General features: G+C 43.6%; 1 protein-coding gene across 2 annotated transcripts in view; it reads right to left on the reverse strand.

The window, feature by feature from the left end:
* Positions 1–16,138, reverse strand: part of MYRIP (myosin VIIA and Rab interacting protein) — a 1,544,915-nt gene that overhangs the window by 691,167 nt on the left and 837,610 nt on the right. For both annotated transcript variants that reach the window (XM_085631574.1, XM_085631575.1), the window contains exon 4: positions 10,225–10,361. In XM_085631574.1, coding sequence (XP_085487700.1) covers positions 10,225–10,361 — 137 coding nt within the window. The remainder of the gene's footprint in view (positions 1–10,224; positions 10,362–16,138) is intronic.

The raw sequence follows: 16,138 nt of genomic DNA on the forward strand, positions 1-16,138 counted from the left end.
TTTTTGCAAAACAGTAGTGTTTGGCAAAGCTGACAGGCCCTCATCAATCAAAACAAAAACCTTGGCTAAAGTCAAAAATGTTGTTTGGTCTCAAAAAGACACACATTGCAATAGTACTACCTGGAACTGAAAGGAACTACTATGTGTTTTGATGCGCTCCTTGAAAAAGGGCAGCAAGCTGTAACTCATAGTGAGTCACCAATGGCTGAAGTGGACTAACACATTGGCTCTTGATGTATGCTGCAGTTGATGGAAGAAAAATATAAATGACACAACCACAGACTAATGGAGAAAGTCTGGCTGAAAATCCCCTTTAAGTAACTGTGTTGTACATATAATGTTAGCAAAACCAAAAGGTCCTGGTTTCTGTCATACAGAAGAGAAAAGAAACGATAGAGCACCCTTATGAGCTTATATTCAAAGTTCATGTGAGCTGCTGGTGTGGTTTGAAAAAGCAGGAGTCGAATAAACAAAGCCCACTTCAAAGGGAATTTACAACAGCATTGGCAGGAGACATGAACTAACAAAGCTGGAATGTGTCCTTTGCTCTCATTTGATACAAAGTGTCCTGATATCACATAAGGCTCTACAAACAAAGGCAACACTAAAGTAATAATAAAGTAAAAACAATAACACTGGCACTGAAAGGAACTACCTTATATGCGGATGTGCTTTTTGTGAAAGGGCTAAATGTTTCAGTGGCTGAAGTAGGCTGACCCAATGGCCCATGCTGTATGCTGTAGTTGATGGAAGCACAATTTGAATTATGCAAAAACAGACATATTGATGAAGAGAGGTGGCTGAAAGCCCCAATATGTATGTATATTACACATATAATTTTAGTAAAATTATAAGGTCTTGGCTAGAGCTAAAAATGTGGCAACATTTTAAGAAACTAGCAAGTGCCCAAAGCGTGTGGTCAATATTAAAAGAATTGCTTAAATGGAACAGGAAACAGTGTGTGCAAGTCATCACGCCATTATAGCCCAAGCATGTCAACTCATAAAACCCAACTACTGTGGGATCACTCCCTGTTTTAATAGTCTAGCTGGGCAAAAGCTGTCTCATTCTACTTTCTCAAAAGAAACTTATAAGAAATGCCTTCCTGATTCTTAAATGAACAATGAATTAAAATAACAAGGTTTCTGTTGCTGAATCTTTATGGGGGATTGGACACTATAAAGGAATGGCATTGGTCCAGAACTTGGTACATCATGTTCTGTGTTATAATATTTTTACATATCTCGACTTTAATGGCATATGATGTGATATTTTTTGTCATGCCACTTTAGAGAGCATTTTCATGACAGAACTGTGTTTTTTGGGCAATTACTGTTTTCGTGGCTGTGCACTGTAATCGGAGGTTTTCTTTTTTAAATTATTTTTAATCAAGTTTTGCTGCAGCGAACAAGGAATACGATGCACAGTTGACCAAGTCCGGTGCATCTTCCATTCATGCTGGTGATAGTGGTCAGCGATTAACAGCATATGGTACAGAATATGGTACAGACACTGAGCAAAAAAAAACATTTCGATTCTCCTCGAGCTTTCTCTTCCTGGATGCTAGTAAGTTCATCACTGTTTGTTTTCCATAGATGTAGCTCAGTTGTGAGGCCAGTAAACATCATGCACTTGAGGTAAAAAGCCGCTAGGCAAAGCATTATTTCTCATGTGCACTGGGAAACATTGACAGTGATTGAAACTTTGAAAACATTTCAAGTCGAGTGTGTAGAGATTAAGAAAAAAAGTATAAAGAAAAAAAGGAAAAGGTTGAAAGCACAATCCACAAGGTGTATTAAACTGTGAAAGTCACGAACTCTATGTGTGCTTTAATTCACAGCGCCTTTTCCCACCTCCGAAGCAGCTGCGGCCCGTGCAGGTAAGAGCGGTGGGGCCGGGTGTGGCGGGATTTCGACAGACGATGAAGAGGGAAATTTAAATAAATAATTCAGAGGGAAAATCAAATAAATAATTTTGTCTTGTCATCGTCTGTCGAAATCCTCCCCTTCCGGCCCCACCGCTCTTACCTGCACGATATGGGGCTGCTTTGAAGTAATCAGGACTAAGTGGTCTCTCCAACGAACAGTGACTACATGGGGGATGTAGGGGGCAAGAGTGCCTAAGGGATCATCAATGTGCTTTATCATAGATATCTGGGCCGCCTTTAGTCTGATGGGGGCTCTTCCTTCCAGTCCAATACTTCAGAGGAGCTTGAGGCACAAAGGTCCAAAGCATGAATGATTCTCGGAAGGTGGCCAGGTCCTAGACTAATGCTATCCTGGAATTTCATAAATGTACAGAATGGTGCCCATGTTTTTTCAAAACTGAAGGACCTTGCCCCTTACCACTGACATCGATCTCTCCAAAGAATATAGAGACCACTCTATGGACCACCACATTTGGATCGTAGGGGCTACCTGAGCTCTCCACTGGCAGGCAACTTTTATTCGGGCGACCAGAAAGAACTGGGTGAGAAGTCAGCCTCTAAGGATCGTCAATGGGTAGTCTGAGAATTCACAAGTGCCACCCAACTCTAGGGTTGTGTAATCTATGTAGAGTGTGATGTTTTTAATACAATTTATTTGCTGTAATATCAATTTCCAGAATGCTTTGAACTCGGGTGCAGAACCACCACTTTTTGGCCATCATGCCTGGATTGGTCTTGCGGTGCCAATTCTCCAGGTTGGATCCATAGATAGCCTCCAACCAGACTTGTGTAAGATGCCACCACAGGAAATCTTTATAACTATTCTCCTAGTAAGTGGAGCAAATGGATGAGGTGGAGGCCCACATCCAGATTTGTATTCAGGAGGTGTCATATAACGTAACTCCCAATTCCTCTTCCCACTTGAGGGCATACCAAAGTTGAGTATCATGCAGCAGGAGCTCATGGAGTAGATAGAGATTAGTGATGCCCTTCTTGGACAGGTGTTCTCCAAAATAGGTCTCAGTGTGTGTGAAGGCCCGTCAGGTCTGAGAGCGATTACAGTGTGAGGAGGCCCAAATGTAGTAATTGTCACATATATAGTGGCTAGGCATGTCTAAGGCGAAGCGGTGGGAGAGAGCAGTAGATGAGAGGGTTTTACGGTCAACATAAAAATCAGCCAACGTGGTCGTCCGATCGGTGAACCATTGATGAAAGCCATTGTTATTCAGCCCTGAGAGGAAGCCTGGGTCATTCCGGAATGTGGACAATGGGGAGGGATAGTTTGTCAATCCAGAACTGCGGATGATGGCCGCCGAATGCGTCAAGGTAATGTGCATAGAGGACAATAGGGAGGAGAAGTGACGGTCATGCTGTGGGAAACAAGACAATCTGTGTAATGGATTAACCGAGAAACGAGCCTTGACCTGCACCCAGAGCTTCCCTGTGTTAAGGCTGGTGAGATCTAGTAGGGCGCAAAGCTGAGCAATTTTAATGCAGCAGGCAGTCAGGCGAAAACCCAGTCCACCCTTCGACTTATGCCTACCTATCATTTTGTAGGAAATCCTCAGGGATTCCCCTTCCCACATTAACAATAGAAGTTTATTGTGAATGAGGTTTATTGAGTCTCATGGAATTAGGAGGGGGAGAATTTGGATACTGTAAAGTAATCAGTGTAAAAAAGTTAATTTTGATAGTGGCCAACCTGCCAAACCAGGACAGCTCCAGCTATCCCCTCCTGTAAAAGTCTTTAAAAAGAGTGACCAAAAGAGGAAGAATATTGGCCGCATACGTGTCTTCAAATTGGGTTTTGTTTGTGACGCCAAAGTAAGCAAGATATGAGGAGGACCTACTTATACCAAATGTAGTTAAAACAGTTGCACCTTGGGTTGTGTGCTCTGAACATTTGAGAGTGACAGATTTGGAATAGTTAATTTTGAATCCGGAAATTCTGGAAAAATGAACAAGTTTGTCGATCAAAGCTGGGAGTGACGTTTTTTGATTAGTGATTAAGCATAAAAAGTCATGTGCAAATGACACGGTTTTATATGTGAAAGCTCCAATTTGCAGGCCTGTAATCTTAGGATTGTGATACATTTTCCAAGCCAAAGGTTTCAGATCCAGAGCAAAAACTGTCAAGGAAAGTGGGCATCCCTGGTGCGTGCTCCTCCCGAGGGGAATTCTTAAGCTGCCATAGTTGTTAATCTTAAGTGTAGTTGATGGTTTAACAAAGTTGATTACGAAGTGAGCTTTGATATGAGGTCCAAGGGTCATTCTATCTAGAACTTTGATCATGTATCACCAGTCCAGTCAGTCAAAAGCCTTTTTGGCATATAAAGAGAGAAGAGCCATGTGGGTATTTGAATCTTTTGCTAGTTAAAACAGGTTAAGAGCCAGTCGTATATTATCTCCCATTTGACATTGACATGTGTTGGTCAAATCAAACTGGGTCATATAAGCCTAGTACACCAAATGTTATATAAAGTTTAGAGGCCGAATTTAAAAGGGCTATCCGGCAGAAGGAGTCACAGAAGCTTGGGTCTTTGTTGGGTTAAAGTATTTAGACTGTTTAAGATTCCCTCATGGATTCAGTAATCTCGCTCAAATGGAAGAAGGAGTTAAAGACCTGGGTAGGGGTACACCCAAATTGTCTTGAAAGGTCCTGAAAGGTTTTATAAAAGGAATTAGGAAAGTCATTGGGGCCCGAAGCCTTACTGTTGGGAAGAACTTAATCTCTGCTGTCACCTCCACCTCCTTCTAGAGGGGGAAGCAATTCAGGTATGAGGATTGGGAATGACACACAGGGTAGGAAGTTGTCTTGGTCCCTCTCTGACATAGGTTCTGTGGCATAGAAAGTCTGATAATAATTGTTAAAGGCCTGAACTGCCTTGTGTATGGGTAAGTGGGCCTCCAGAGGGAAGAGTAATTGAGTGAATCCTATTCCGCAGCTGAAGAAATTTGAGTTTTTAGGCTAGTAATCAGCCTACTTTTTCACCCTTCTCATAATATGTTTGTTTCATATATAACATGCCGCAGGCAGTTTTCCCCAGCAGTATCTACTCAAGTTTTCCCCTGGCTTTAGGCAACATCTTATAGGATTTCTGAAAGCCAGATCGTATATGCTACAACTTAGCTGTGCAAATCAGGACTTCAAAGTTGAGTCTGTGAGATGTGTTTCATTTACAAAACCCTGAGATATGCGTTATAAGTACTCCACGCATCACCACCTTGTGAGCATCCTGTTGAGCAGCCAGTAAAGTAGAGTGCTCATCATTCTCCTGGAAATAGTGATCCAGAGCTTCCCCAATGGCAAATCCAAGTATGGGGTCTTAAAAAGCTATCTCAATGTTGGTGCGGTGAGTGGAGGAGACAAGGGGGATCGAGTTCCATGTCACTGTGACCTGGGCATGGTCTGAAAAAACCTGAGTATCTATTCGACTGTCTATGAAAGGTTGGAGATGTTGAGTCTGAAACAGGTCAAGACTAGAGAAAGTTCTGTGTACTTTAGAAAAGATGGCCGAGCGGGTAAAGTGCCCTCCATATGCTGACCATGTAAAGGCCTCCTATCCCTTCTAAAGCAGTGTGTTGAGTCCCAAATGTGTCTCTGGGAGAACTATGTTAAAATCCCCTAACAATAGCAGCTGCCCGGACATTAAATTTGCCAAGGGCTCAAAGAGGGTGGAATAGAACTGTGCTTTTTGGTCTAATGGCCTGTATATAATTACCAGAGTGACCACGTGCTCACCAACCACCCCTTCACGATGAGAAATCTACCCTTCTCATCCAGAAATTGAGATTCCTCCTGAAAGGGGATCTCCTTATGGAATAGGATAGCAACTCCTGTTGTTTTGATATTGCTCAGGAAGTGAAATTGTACGTTATACATTTGTAAATAAAGGTGAACCACATCTTTTGACAGACGCGTGTCCCTTGGCATTTTAATAGCGCGAGTCTTTTCATGGGAGAGTTCAGGCCTTGTACATCTTGGGTCAGTAATGTAAAGGTAGACATACCATCTAGGGGATATGTAAGGTCTTTTGAAGCAGTGGTTCGCTCCATATAGAGGAGGAGAGTTGTAAGAGTAGCCCAAATGCCTCACAGATTGTGATGTAGAAAAGCCAGTGACTGTGCGGTCGTAACTGAAAAGGCAAATTAATAAATATAAAGAGTACAGTTGAAGCCAGGGGAAGGATCTCTCCCGGCACTGCATATCATCAGGGAGAATCATGCTAAAGAAAACCAACAATCTAAGAAATGATGACTAGACATAGATGCTTTGTAAAGGTCCAAAGAAAGGGGATGCTCACGTATGGAGCATTGGGCCAGGACTAATACAGCACAGATGTGGGCTGGGGGCAAGTCTCACCAAAGTGTCCTAAAAAATGATGACATCTTAAGGGAGAACATCAGTGTCACTCATCATCTATTGTATTTTTGTTTCATAGCTAGCCCTCTTGATGAGGAAGTTTTGGAGTGTGGTGAGTTTTCCACTGCTTAGTCGATTTCATGCTCAAAGTGGCCAGGTGAGAAGAGGTAGGGTCGGCGCCAACACGAAGATGGATAAAAACCTCAGCCTCCTCAAGGGGTATTAGCTGTATAATGTTTACCCTAAATTGTGTAGAGAAGGTGCAGCAGGAATTCCCACTTGTATGGGAGTGTATTGTTTATGAAGATGGTATTTGTTGAGATGTCTTGTTACATCTGTATGGTATTGCCATTATAGGTAATGCCGAATTTGCGAGAGGCTTAAAAAATCTCCTCCATTTGTTGGTAAAAGTGGATTCTAGTCAAGACATTTGAGGCGAGATTGTGCTTTCGTTGGACGTCTGAGTACACTCTATCAATGCAGTCTAGCAGGATGTCCAGCAACGCAGGGTTTTGAGAGGAGTGTGCGGAAGTGTTGTTGGATATAAGTTGGATGTTCAGAGACTGAAAAAATGATCAGATTACTCTGATGTGAACAAAGAATAGGTACCAAAGCACACACAAGAAGTCCATATAGGACTTCTTGTGTGTGCTTTGGTACCTATTATTTGTTCAGTTTCCGCCAAGGGAATTGCCCTAGTCAGACATGCACCCCAGGTGGCCCGGTGGTCAGTACCACGATACCACCTCCAATTTTATACCATCAATTATTCAGATATTACTACGTCCCTGACTTATGTTCATAGATGTGCGATTTTTGTTGCCATAGCCACCAACTCTTTGTGTTGTTACAGATTCCTCCGATGTGCAGGGTATTGTGTGAGCTACAATTTTCGGCGTCATCAATCTTCTGGATAAGGGCTAATTGAGTTCTCTCGAATGCTGCCACAGTCTCGAAGAGTGTATCCTGCTCTTGTTCTCATTCAACTGCTGCTCCTTCAAGTTGGTGCAATCACCCTTCTAATTTGTGAAGATGCTATCCAAGTCAGATATGGATTTGTTGACGTCCTGGCAGAGTGAAGACATTTCCCTTCAAAAGTCTGACATTAGAGTTTGACAGTCATTTTTGGTGCCTGAAACCTCTGAGTCCACATCTGGCAATGGGTCTGAATCTATATTGTGGCAAATGGAAGAGGCTGTGTTTTTGGTTGAGCCATCAGTGCATCCCTTATACTGGACAACTTTGGTGCCTTTTCTTTAGTGGACGTCACAATAAATTACATGGAAAGGAAAGAGAAGAGAGGACATCCAGCTTGGCAGTTGATCTGAAATAAATAGAGTTTTGAGATGCCACCGAGGGATAGAAGCTTAGATTCCACAGTGCATAAGGCGCCAATGCAATGCCAACAGCCTCTGGTGCCAAGTGGTAGGGGGGCCCAAGCAGTCAAGCGACTGGTTGGTTTGTGCAGGAGCCTCGTGATAAGTAAGGTAGAACAGTACTGCCATTTGCCAGATAGGACCGTTGGCTAGGTAGATCTGCAGTCTCCACAGTTTGCAGGTTTCAAGGGCTGTCTCAGGCCAACACACTACCCCGAGGCACCTTGCAGGAATAGCCTATTTACTCTCATCAGTGTCGCTCCTCAATTCCACTGCAGATCGCAGGGGCTCAAGCTGGACCAGGAAGGGTCGGACCAGGGGAGCTCGACCAGCCCAACAAGATATACTGAGGCTCAGCTGCACACTATTATCTTCTCACAGAGGGGGGATCATCAGGAGGGTCACTCAATGTAGCAAGGTAAAGGGCACATACCAATGGCAGGCATTTCCTCACTCCAGTCCGTGGGTAAGTGGCTTGACCCTCTATGCAGCAGCAGGCCCGTCTGAAGCCAAGCACAACTTTGGAGTTTAGTCTTCTCCATGGGAAAAGGTGGGGGATCCCAGGGCAGGTCTGGAGTCTCCGCACACTGACGTCCACATAGCTTGAAGTAGGGAGGTGGAAGCTCACCAACAACATTCAGCTCCTCGAAACAGACCAATGTTTGAAACAGCAGCCACCTTGCCAGTGTTGGGCCTCTCCCTTCTAGGGCTGTCCACCTGCCTAAGGCCTAGGTTAGCATCAAAAAAGACCTGTGGCGGGAACTGCCACTGATGGAGTTGAATCTGCAATTAAAAATATCCCCACCTGTAGAATATTTAAGTCACAGTATGGCCCAGGGTACAGAGAGCAGGAGAGGAGAGGAGAATCCGGCTTGGTCCATACAATGGCCACGCCCCTGCCATAATCTGAGGTTTTTGAGCTGTGCTGGTCATGCCATTAATGAATTGGCAATGATAATGAGGATTCCTCAGCCATGCATTTTAAGACAGCCAATAGAGAGACTGCATGAGCATCATACCAAAACAGGTTTAATGCTTGGAACACTGTTCCATCAGGACTGATATATATTCCACAAGTCGTACTCAATGTAATTAATGTGAAGAAGAATTACTCTACATTTTGTCAAATTACTTATTGGTTAATCATTGGTAGAGCTCATTTATTGATGCTTAAAATCACCTATTTATTTTATATTACTGTTGACATATTTCAACATAACTTTAGCATATTTTGAGGACAGTGGATCTTCCCAAAATTAAGTATTTCATGATTTAGAATGTTACACAATGCATCACCTAGGTTTGCAAACCTCTTGAAATTTGGTATGGTAGAGTGTATTTTTACTATACAATGAAACACCCTCACAGGGAAACGGCTGAAACAAAGCAGTCTCAGCAACTCATACCCGAACAACGCAAGAACTACCATGCTTGCCTTAACCAAGCATATGCCTTAACGTGGTTAACGCATATGCGCAGTCTAGATGTCTGAAATGGGCGGGCCAGGAAGAGGAAGGATTGGAAAAGGATGTGGTGAGGTAAAGTGGGCTGGAGCCTGGTTTTGGGGAGATGGGGTCGTTTTTAAGGGTTGGGGTAGTTTTCAAAACTGGGGGTCTGGGTAGTATTTAGTGGTTGGGGTAGACTTTAGGGCTCAGGTGGGGGGTCCAGGTACTTTATAGGGCTGGGGGGTCGGGGATGTTTTTAGGGCTCGGTGGAAGGGGATTGGTTTTCAGGAGGTAGGAGGTTGTTTTAGGTCTCAGGGCAGGGAGGAAGTTTTTTTTTTGGGCCTGGGGCCATAGATTGGGTTAGTTCTTGACTTAAATGTCCGTTTTAGGGTTCAGGGTGGGCAGGCAGTGGGGCTGGGGTTGGAGTAGATTTTTGCCCTGTTGGCGTTTTAGGACTCAGGGGGGTGGGGGACAGGGGCGTAAGTTTTAACCACGCATATCTCTTTGTCATACATGTCTCAACAATGCATATTTCATTGTAAAGGCATGCGTGGTAAAGGCATATATGTAGTTAAGACTTGTGGGGTTAAGCCCGCGTTCAACCGGCATGCGTGGTAATGGCATGCGTGGTCCTACTCACATCGTTTATTTATTGCTTATCTCTATTAAAGAGTTGTGCACTGTCCGGCTTCTATACTGCTAACATCAAACCTTCTGAAATATGAGTTTCCTCACGGATTATGTTCATTGCCACGTTCACAGATATTCAATTCTATCATCCCCCGCCTCAGAGCAAACCTTTTCGAGTATATATGTAAAGATTGCAAAGATATAAAAATTGTGTTTGAAACATTTTACGTTCATTACTTAGCTGGGGTCAACGAGGGTTCTGTCTACTTTTTACAAGGTGTGGGGGTGCATTGTCGGAGGATATGTTCCTACTTCAACAGTTATTAAAGCGATACAAATAGTCAAGTGTTTTACTGATTGATTCAGAAACGAAAAACTGCAGTAGGCTGGCAAACACGCAATAACAAATAGAGCAAACATACAAGCTGCAGCATTATTCATGATACATAGCACCTGTGATTTACATGAAAAGCACACACGTACCTGTTATGTCTGCACAGGCTCCACTCTCCAGTCTGTGCTTCCGGTACAAATTCTTAAGGACTTTGGCACTGCCAAAACGTTTAAATCGACTTTTCACATTGTTATAATACCATTCGAGAGACTGTGCTCGTAGAAGCCTGCGGAAAATAAAACAAAAACATTTGAAAAGCCTTAGAAAAGCAAACAGTATGTATGTAAAGCATTGTATGTGACCAAGCAGCAGGCAGTATTACTGAATAGCGTATACGTTCTATTTTTATCGGCACAGAACAGACATAAATGTGCAGTATTTTCGCGTTTCTGTGTTTCAAAACAGCGAGATGCCAGGCAAACGGCCGTGTCCTATTGGCTACACGTTGTAATTGGAAATCACTTACACTGACAAGACATGCATGTTTGGATTGTACTAATGCACTACAGCTCTGTGATGGTGCGGAACGGGAAATGTGGCCGATGAGCAGGTTAATAGACACGTTTCCAGTTTCCCGCCAGGACACACCTTTCCATAAATTAACGAGAGGTGTACTTGTAACATTACACACCTCGTCTTAATTTGATAAAATAATGTCGTGTTTTTGCAAGCATGCTTTTGCACCCTGGACACAGGTGAGCATTGCAATTTTTAGCGCCAGAAACAAAGTTGCTTGCCCTGGCTCTTCCCATGAACTTAAAACAGGTGCAAAAAACAGAGCCGTTTTGAGGCAAGTGAAAAATGGGCGCTGGTCCAGGGCCCCAGCCCCAGCCTTCCAAGGGGCTCTCTGATAGGCCGAGCTCTGTTCTGCAGAGTCTCCCTGGTGACCTTAAATAATTCTTCAATGTACTGTTTTGAATACCGGTTTCCTTTAATTTCTTTCTAATGTGGGTGACGAGTGGGAGTCTATCACAGGCATGTTGAAGAGAAATGCGTTTGTTTCATGCACTATCCATGTAACAAACTTTCCTTTAGATCAAAACAGGACCGCACATATGAGAAATGGAGGTCACAGAGATTATCAGGAATAATATCAGTGCGCTGCAGCTCTGTTACAATATTGAAAACACACCTCTGAATATTCGATGCAAACACATTTAAAATTTGGACTAGTGGGCTTGGCCAAAGAGGGCATAATAAATTCAATCAAGCTCCTCCAAACCGGGGGTCCCCAAATACATACCTTTAAGAGCACAGGGCGAGCGGAAAGCACAGCATGTAATGGGTTTCCAGCAGGTGCATAGAAACCCTCAATAGTTTAAATTCGTTATAAGATTTCCAACCTCCCCGGAACAGGGGAGGCTGCTTTGGTAGCATTGTGCTTCTGTATTTTCCCTGAGAGTGGTTGAGGCCGGCAGGGAGCAGGTGGAGAGTTACTGCCTGCCCCAGGCTCAGCCAGAATGAATGAATGCCCACCCCTCCAACTAACATTTTTTTTGCTAAGTTAGTGAAGGGCTCGGGGTCCACCCCTTCCAATGCCCCATACACCTTCTTGCATTATGAAAGTTTTTTTTGCAGTTGGCAGGACTGCCTTTATATTAAAAGAAGAGAACGCAGCAGTTTGCAGTGGTTATAATGTTACAACGTTTAGACTCACATGATTTTTCCAGTCATAAAAAAATAAATATAGTTGGTGTCTACTCCATAAACTGGATGTAATTTAACATAACACAAAAAGGTGATATTTCTTTCTGCCTGATATGCCACATGTAGCCAGCATACTGCCTAATATCCAGTATATTTAAAAACATAGAAAATAAATAATGTTGGTCTATATGACATAAACATGATGTAATTTAACATAACACAACACGGTGAACTTTGTTTCTGCTTATATGCGGCACAGTGCCAGCATACTGCCTAGTAGCTGGTATGTTTCCAGGCATAAAAAAATAATGTTGGTCTATTCTCCATAAACATTATGAAATTTAACATAACACAACAAGGTGATATTTGTTTCTGCCTAATATCCGGGTCACTGGAATGTAACACTGAGCTTCTTTTTATATTGGCAACATTACTTGAAATACACTGATTATACGTCAACACAAGATATAATCTACAGAGAGCTTTGAAGGGTGGCAAGGGACCTTTCCTATCTGTACTGTCCTGGTTACCCCCACTCCCATATGTACTGTGACTTCTCACCCTATAGGACAGAAAGTGAGAAACATCACGTCCTGCACTCCCTTCTCACCCAATGGCTGATCTTCGCTCTCATAAATCCCCCCTCTTTCTCCTAAACTCTTTTCTGACCCTTGTAGGCCTCCCTTCATTTCTGCAGATGGGGGTCTCATATAGGCCTCTCGGTAGGCCATCCATGAGATACCTCCACAAGCATTCTATGACCCGACAGGTTCCTCTACCTTCTCTTTAATGTTTGATCTTTGGGGCTTGGCGTCCCTACAGTCCTCGTCTCTTGCTGCCAAAACACACCACATAAGGTGGGTTCATCCTAACTCCACTCCATTGTGCATTAACCCTCATCCACCCGAAAAGGTTGTTATGGAGCAGGAGCCACCCCCTGCATACTTCTGACTCCCAAGACCAACTGGTGCATACCACTGACATTCATCCCTCCACCTAACTGCATTCTGACAATGATAAAGGCCCTACAAGCGACCATCTACACCACTGCAGGTTTGTCTTCAGCTTAGAAAAGAGCTCTGGGCACACTTCTTTAAAGAACACAGTAAATTGTCCACCTCTGTTCACAGAACGCACCCCCGGCCTAGATTCACTCAATGTACGTCTGCCTTTGACTCTGGATCAGACTCTACTATTTTTTAGTTAGGTTCAAGATACATAAACATTGCATACATACATGCTGCACACACGTGAGACCTGAGGGGCTAGTGCCCACAGATTGCCACATACATGAAAACTATTTTACTCTCATTTACACTCATACCCACAAATACAGTTTTTGGTGACAATGTAAAATGGGTTCATGCACAATCTGCACTGAGCTCTTAAGAACCTGTCTATGGAAAATGAGAGCAAGAGCAATCTGCATTAATCATGTATTATTCTCCAATCTTTCAGAGGACATAATAAAGATAGCACCAAAAACGGACTCCACACAGGTTTAGAAAAATAAATTATTATATTCTGAACAAACAAAGAGCAAAATTACATACATCCAATGCATAGAAGATGAGATATTGAATTTTAAAGGAAGTAGCACACTTAGAAACAAGCAGCGCTAAAAAGCTTACTTTAGGTCGCACTGCAGCGGGGCAAAGTCAAAGTTCAGGTCAACATCGATGGAGAGCCAGCCGAATACAGGACCCATGCAGGCCCCGGTGAATAACGTACCTTTCCAGGTAGCGAACAGATAGATGCGTCGATCTTCTCGTTGCAGTTAAGGCAATGCGTCAGTTAGGAAGATGGGTGTCAGAGTCAAGAGGCATCCTGTGATACGCTGGATCCTGCCACTCAGTCGAAGGGATGCGTTGATCTCACCAAACTACACCAGTGGCCAAACGCATTCGATCGGTCGATCTCTTGAGGCAAAGCACTGGTTCCTAAGCAATGTGACGATTTTACCCCCGCAACCGGGTCGATGTGCCGATTCTGCTACCCACAGACAGGAGATGCATCAAAATCTATGTTGCAAGTATCTGGGCGACTTCCATTGAGCTAGGCAGAGAAGCAAGGGTAAAGACTTTGATATCCCTGAGTCTCAAGCAACAGGAGGCAAGTCAACAAGCCATTCAAGATCACTTGGAATGAAGGCAGAGTCCAAATCTCTTTCAGCAGATTCAGAGAGCATCAGGCAGGGAAACAAACAGAAAAGCTGGTCTTTCAGATCAGCCATCCAGTTGAGTGCTTAAAGCAGCACATCAGTTCCTGTGGCAGAGTTAGCTACAAGTCTAGTAGTGTCTGGTTTAGGGGGTGACTTCAAACAGCTCTCTAAAGAGAACAAGTATCCCTTTCAGTCCAGTCCTTTCTGCCAGGCTATCTGTAGGGGGAAATCAGTCCTTTGTGTGGGAACAGGACACTGCATATTCAAGTGAAGTGTTAGCCCCTCCCTTCCATTCTGCCCAGGCAAGACAATCAGAATGCAGATGTATATATATATAATATATATATATATATATATGGGTACTCAGACACACGTATGCTCCCTGTGTAGTGGCTGTCTAGAGGGAATGAACAAAGTGTAGCAGTCACCTGCCCAAGACGTGTATTAGAGATAGGTTGTCAGGCACATAGAGCAGTAAGTGTAGAGAAATTCCTCTTTCTAAAAGTGCAAAAAGAACAATTGATGGACAGAATGCAGAACAATGTCATACATTCAACCCAGTACAGAGATATGGGCCTAAATCCATCGTTTTTTGCTCCCCATGCCATTCCAGTTTGAACCCAGCCATATGCAAATCAGTCTTGAACCTGCACCCAATGGAAACAGTCCAGCCCCTACTGCCAGGCCAGGTCCTCCCTGGACTGCAAACAAGCATCCTAGGATCGGTTTCGGGGTTTCACCCCTTATCAGCCAGGATAGCTTGATTACAGTGGCATGGAGAGCACGGGACCCACGTCTGGGCATACTCGTCCCACTTGGGGTTACAAATTCAAAAAGAACAATTGATGGATGGAATGGAGAACAATGTCATACAATGACCCCAGTACAGAGATCTGGGCCTAAAGCCATTGTTTTTTTGCTCCCCATGCCATTCCAGTTTGGACCCAGCCATATACAAATCAGTCTTGACCCTATGCCCAATGGGAACAGTCCAGCCCGAACTGCCAGGCCAGGTCCTCCCTGGACTGGAAACAAGTATCGTAGGATCGGTTTCGGAGTTTCACCCCTTATCAGCCAGGATAGCTTGACTCCAGTGGCATGGAGAGCACGGGACCCACGTCTGGGCATACTCATCTCACTCGGGGTGACAAATTCAAAAAGAACAATTGATGGACGGAATGAAGAACAATGTCAATCATTCACCCCAGTACAGAGATCTGGGCCTAAAGCCATTATTTTGTTGCTCCTCATGCCATTCCAGTTTGGACCCAGACATATACAAATCAGTCTTGACCCTATGCCCAATGGGAACAGTCCAGCCTGAACTGCATTTCTAAAACAGTAATGTTGAATCCAACTCTACCAGTAAGTAGAATTTATCATTGCCATCATTCCAAACATATGAACCATGAAAAAGCTACTCCTCTCTGATCAGGAATTACAGCTTAAAAACTGCGCTTCATTTCAATCCATAAGGAACTGGCACACAGAAGGAGGCCTGACATCATGTCAGCCCATAGAGTTAATAAATCTTCAGGGCTTTGTCAGGCTTTTTTATGAGCAAAAGCTTGGATTGCTGCTGCTAAGACTTCCCCATGTAGAGGGTAAACATAAGTAATACTTTAGGTACACTACACATAGTCCCCCTCCACCCAAAGATAAATATACTTTTTGTGGAGAATAAGTTAAATGTGCAAAATATATGAGGAAAAGTTAAATTAGATATAATGATTTTTATGGCCATCAATAACAGACTAGTTGAGGATAGTGGTGGAATCTTTACCTCAGCTGCTGTTAAAATGGGTTTAGAGGGTGGTGATAGTATACACATCCTGTCATTGACTATAGCATATAACCTAAATTGCAGCATTAAGATTGGTTGTTGTTTGACGTAATTTGCTGTCAGGGGACCTAACCATAAAAACTTATATATTGACGGCTTTCGATCCTTTTGTATTCCAGCTGCGCCTTCTCCATCAGGCAGACCCAAAAGGGGCCTTGCAGTGTTGAGCTCCCTTAAAATTCCAAACATCAAAGTTGTAACACTGAACAGTACCCCTTAGTTTCGAATTTTGGGGGTCATTACAATGGCGGGTGGATCGCCACCGACAGGTCGTCGATGGCGGTCCGCCCGACATTCTGGCATTGTTACAATACCAGCGGTCGGAGCACAGTGGTAGGTATAACAGGGCGGC

The sequence above is a fragment of the Triturus cristatus genome, chromosome 10 (assembly GCF_964204655.1).
Source record: "Triturus cristatus chromosome 10, aTriCri1.1, whole genome shotgun sequence".
In the NCBI taxonomy this organism is placed as follows: Eukaryota; Metazoa; Chordata; class Amphibia; order Caudata; family Salamandridae; genus Triturus; species Triturus cristatus.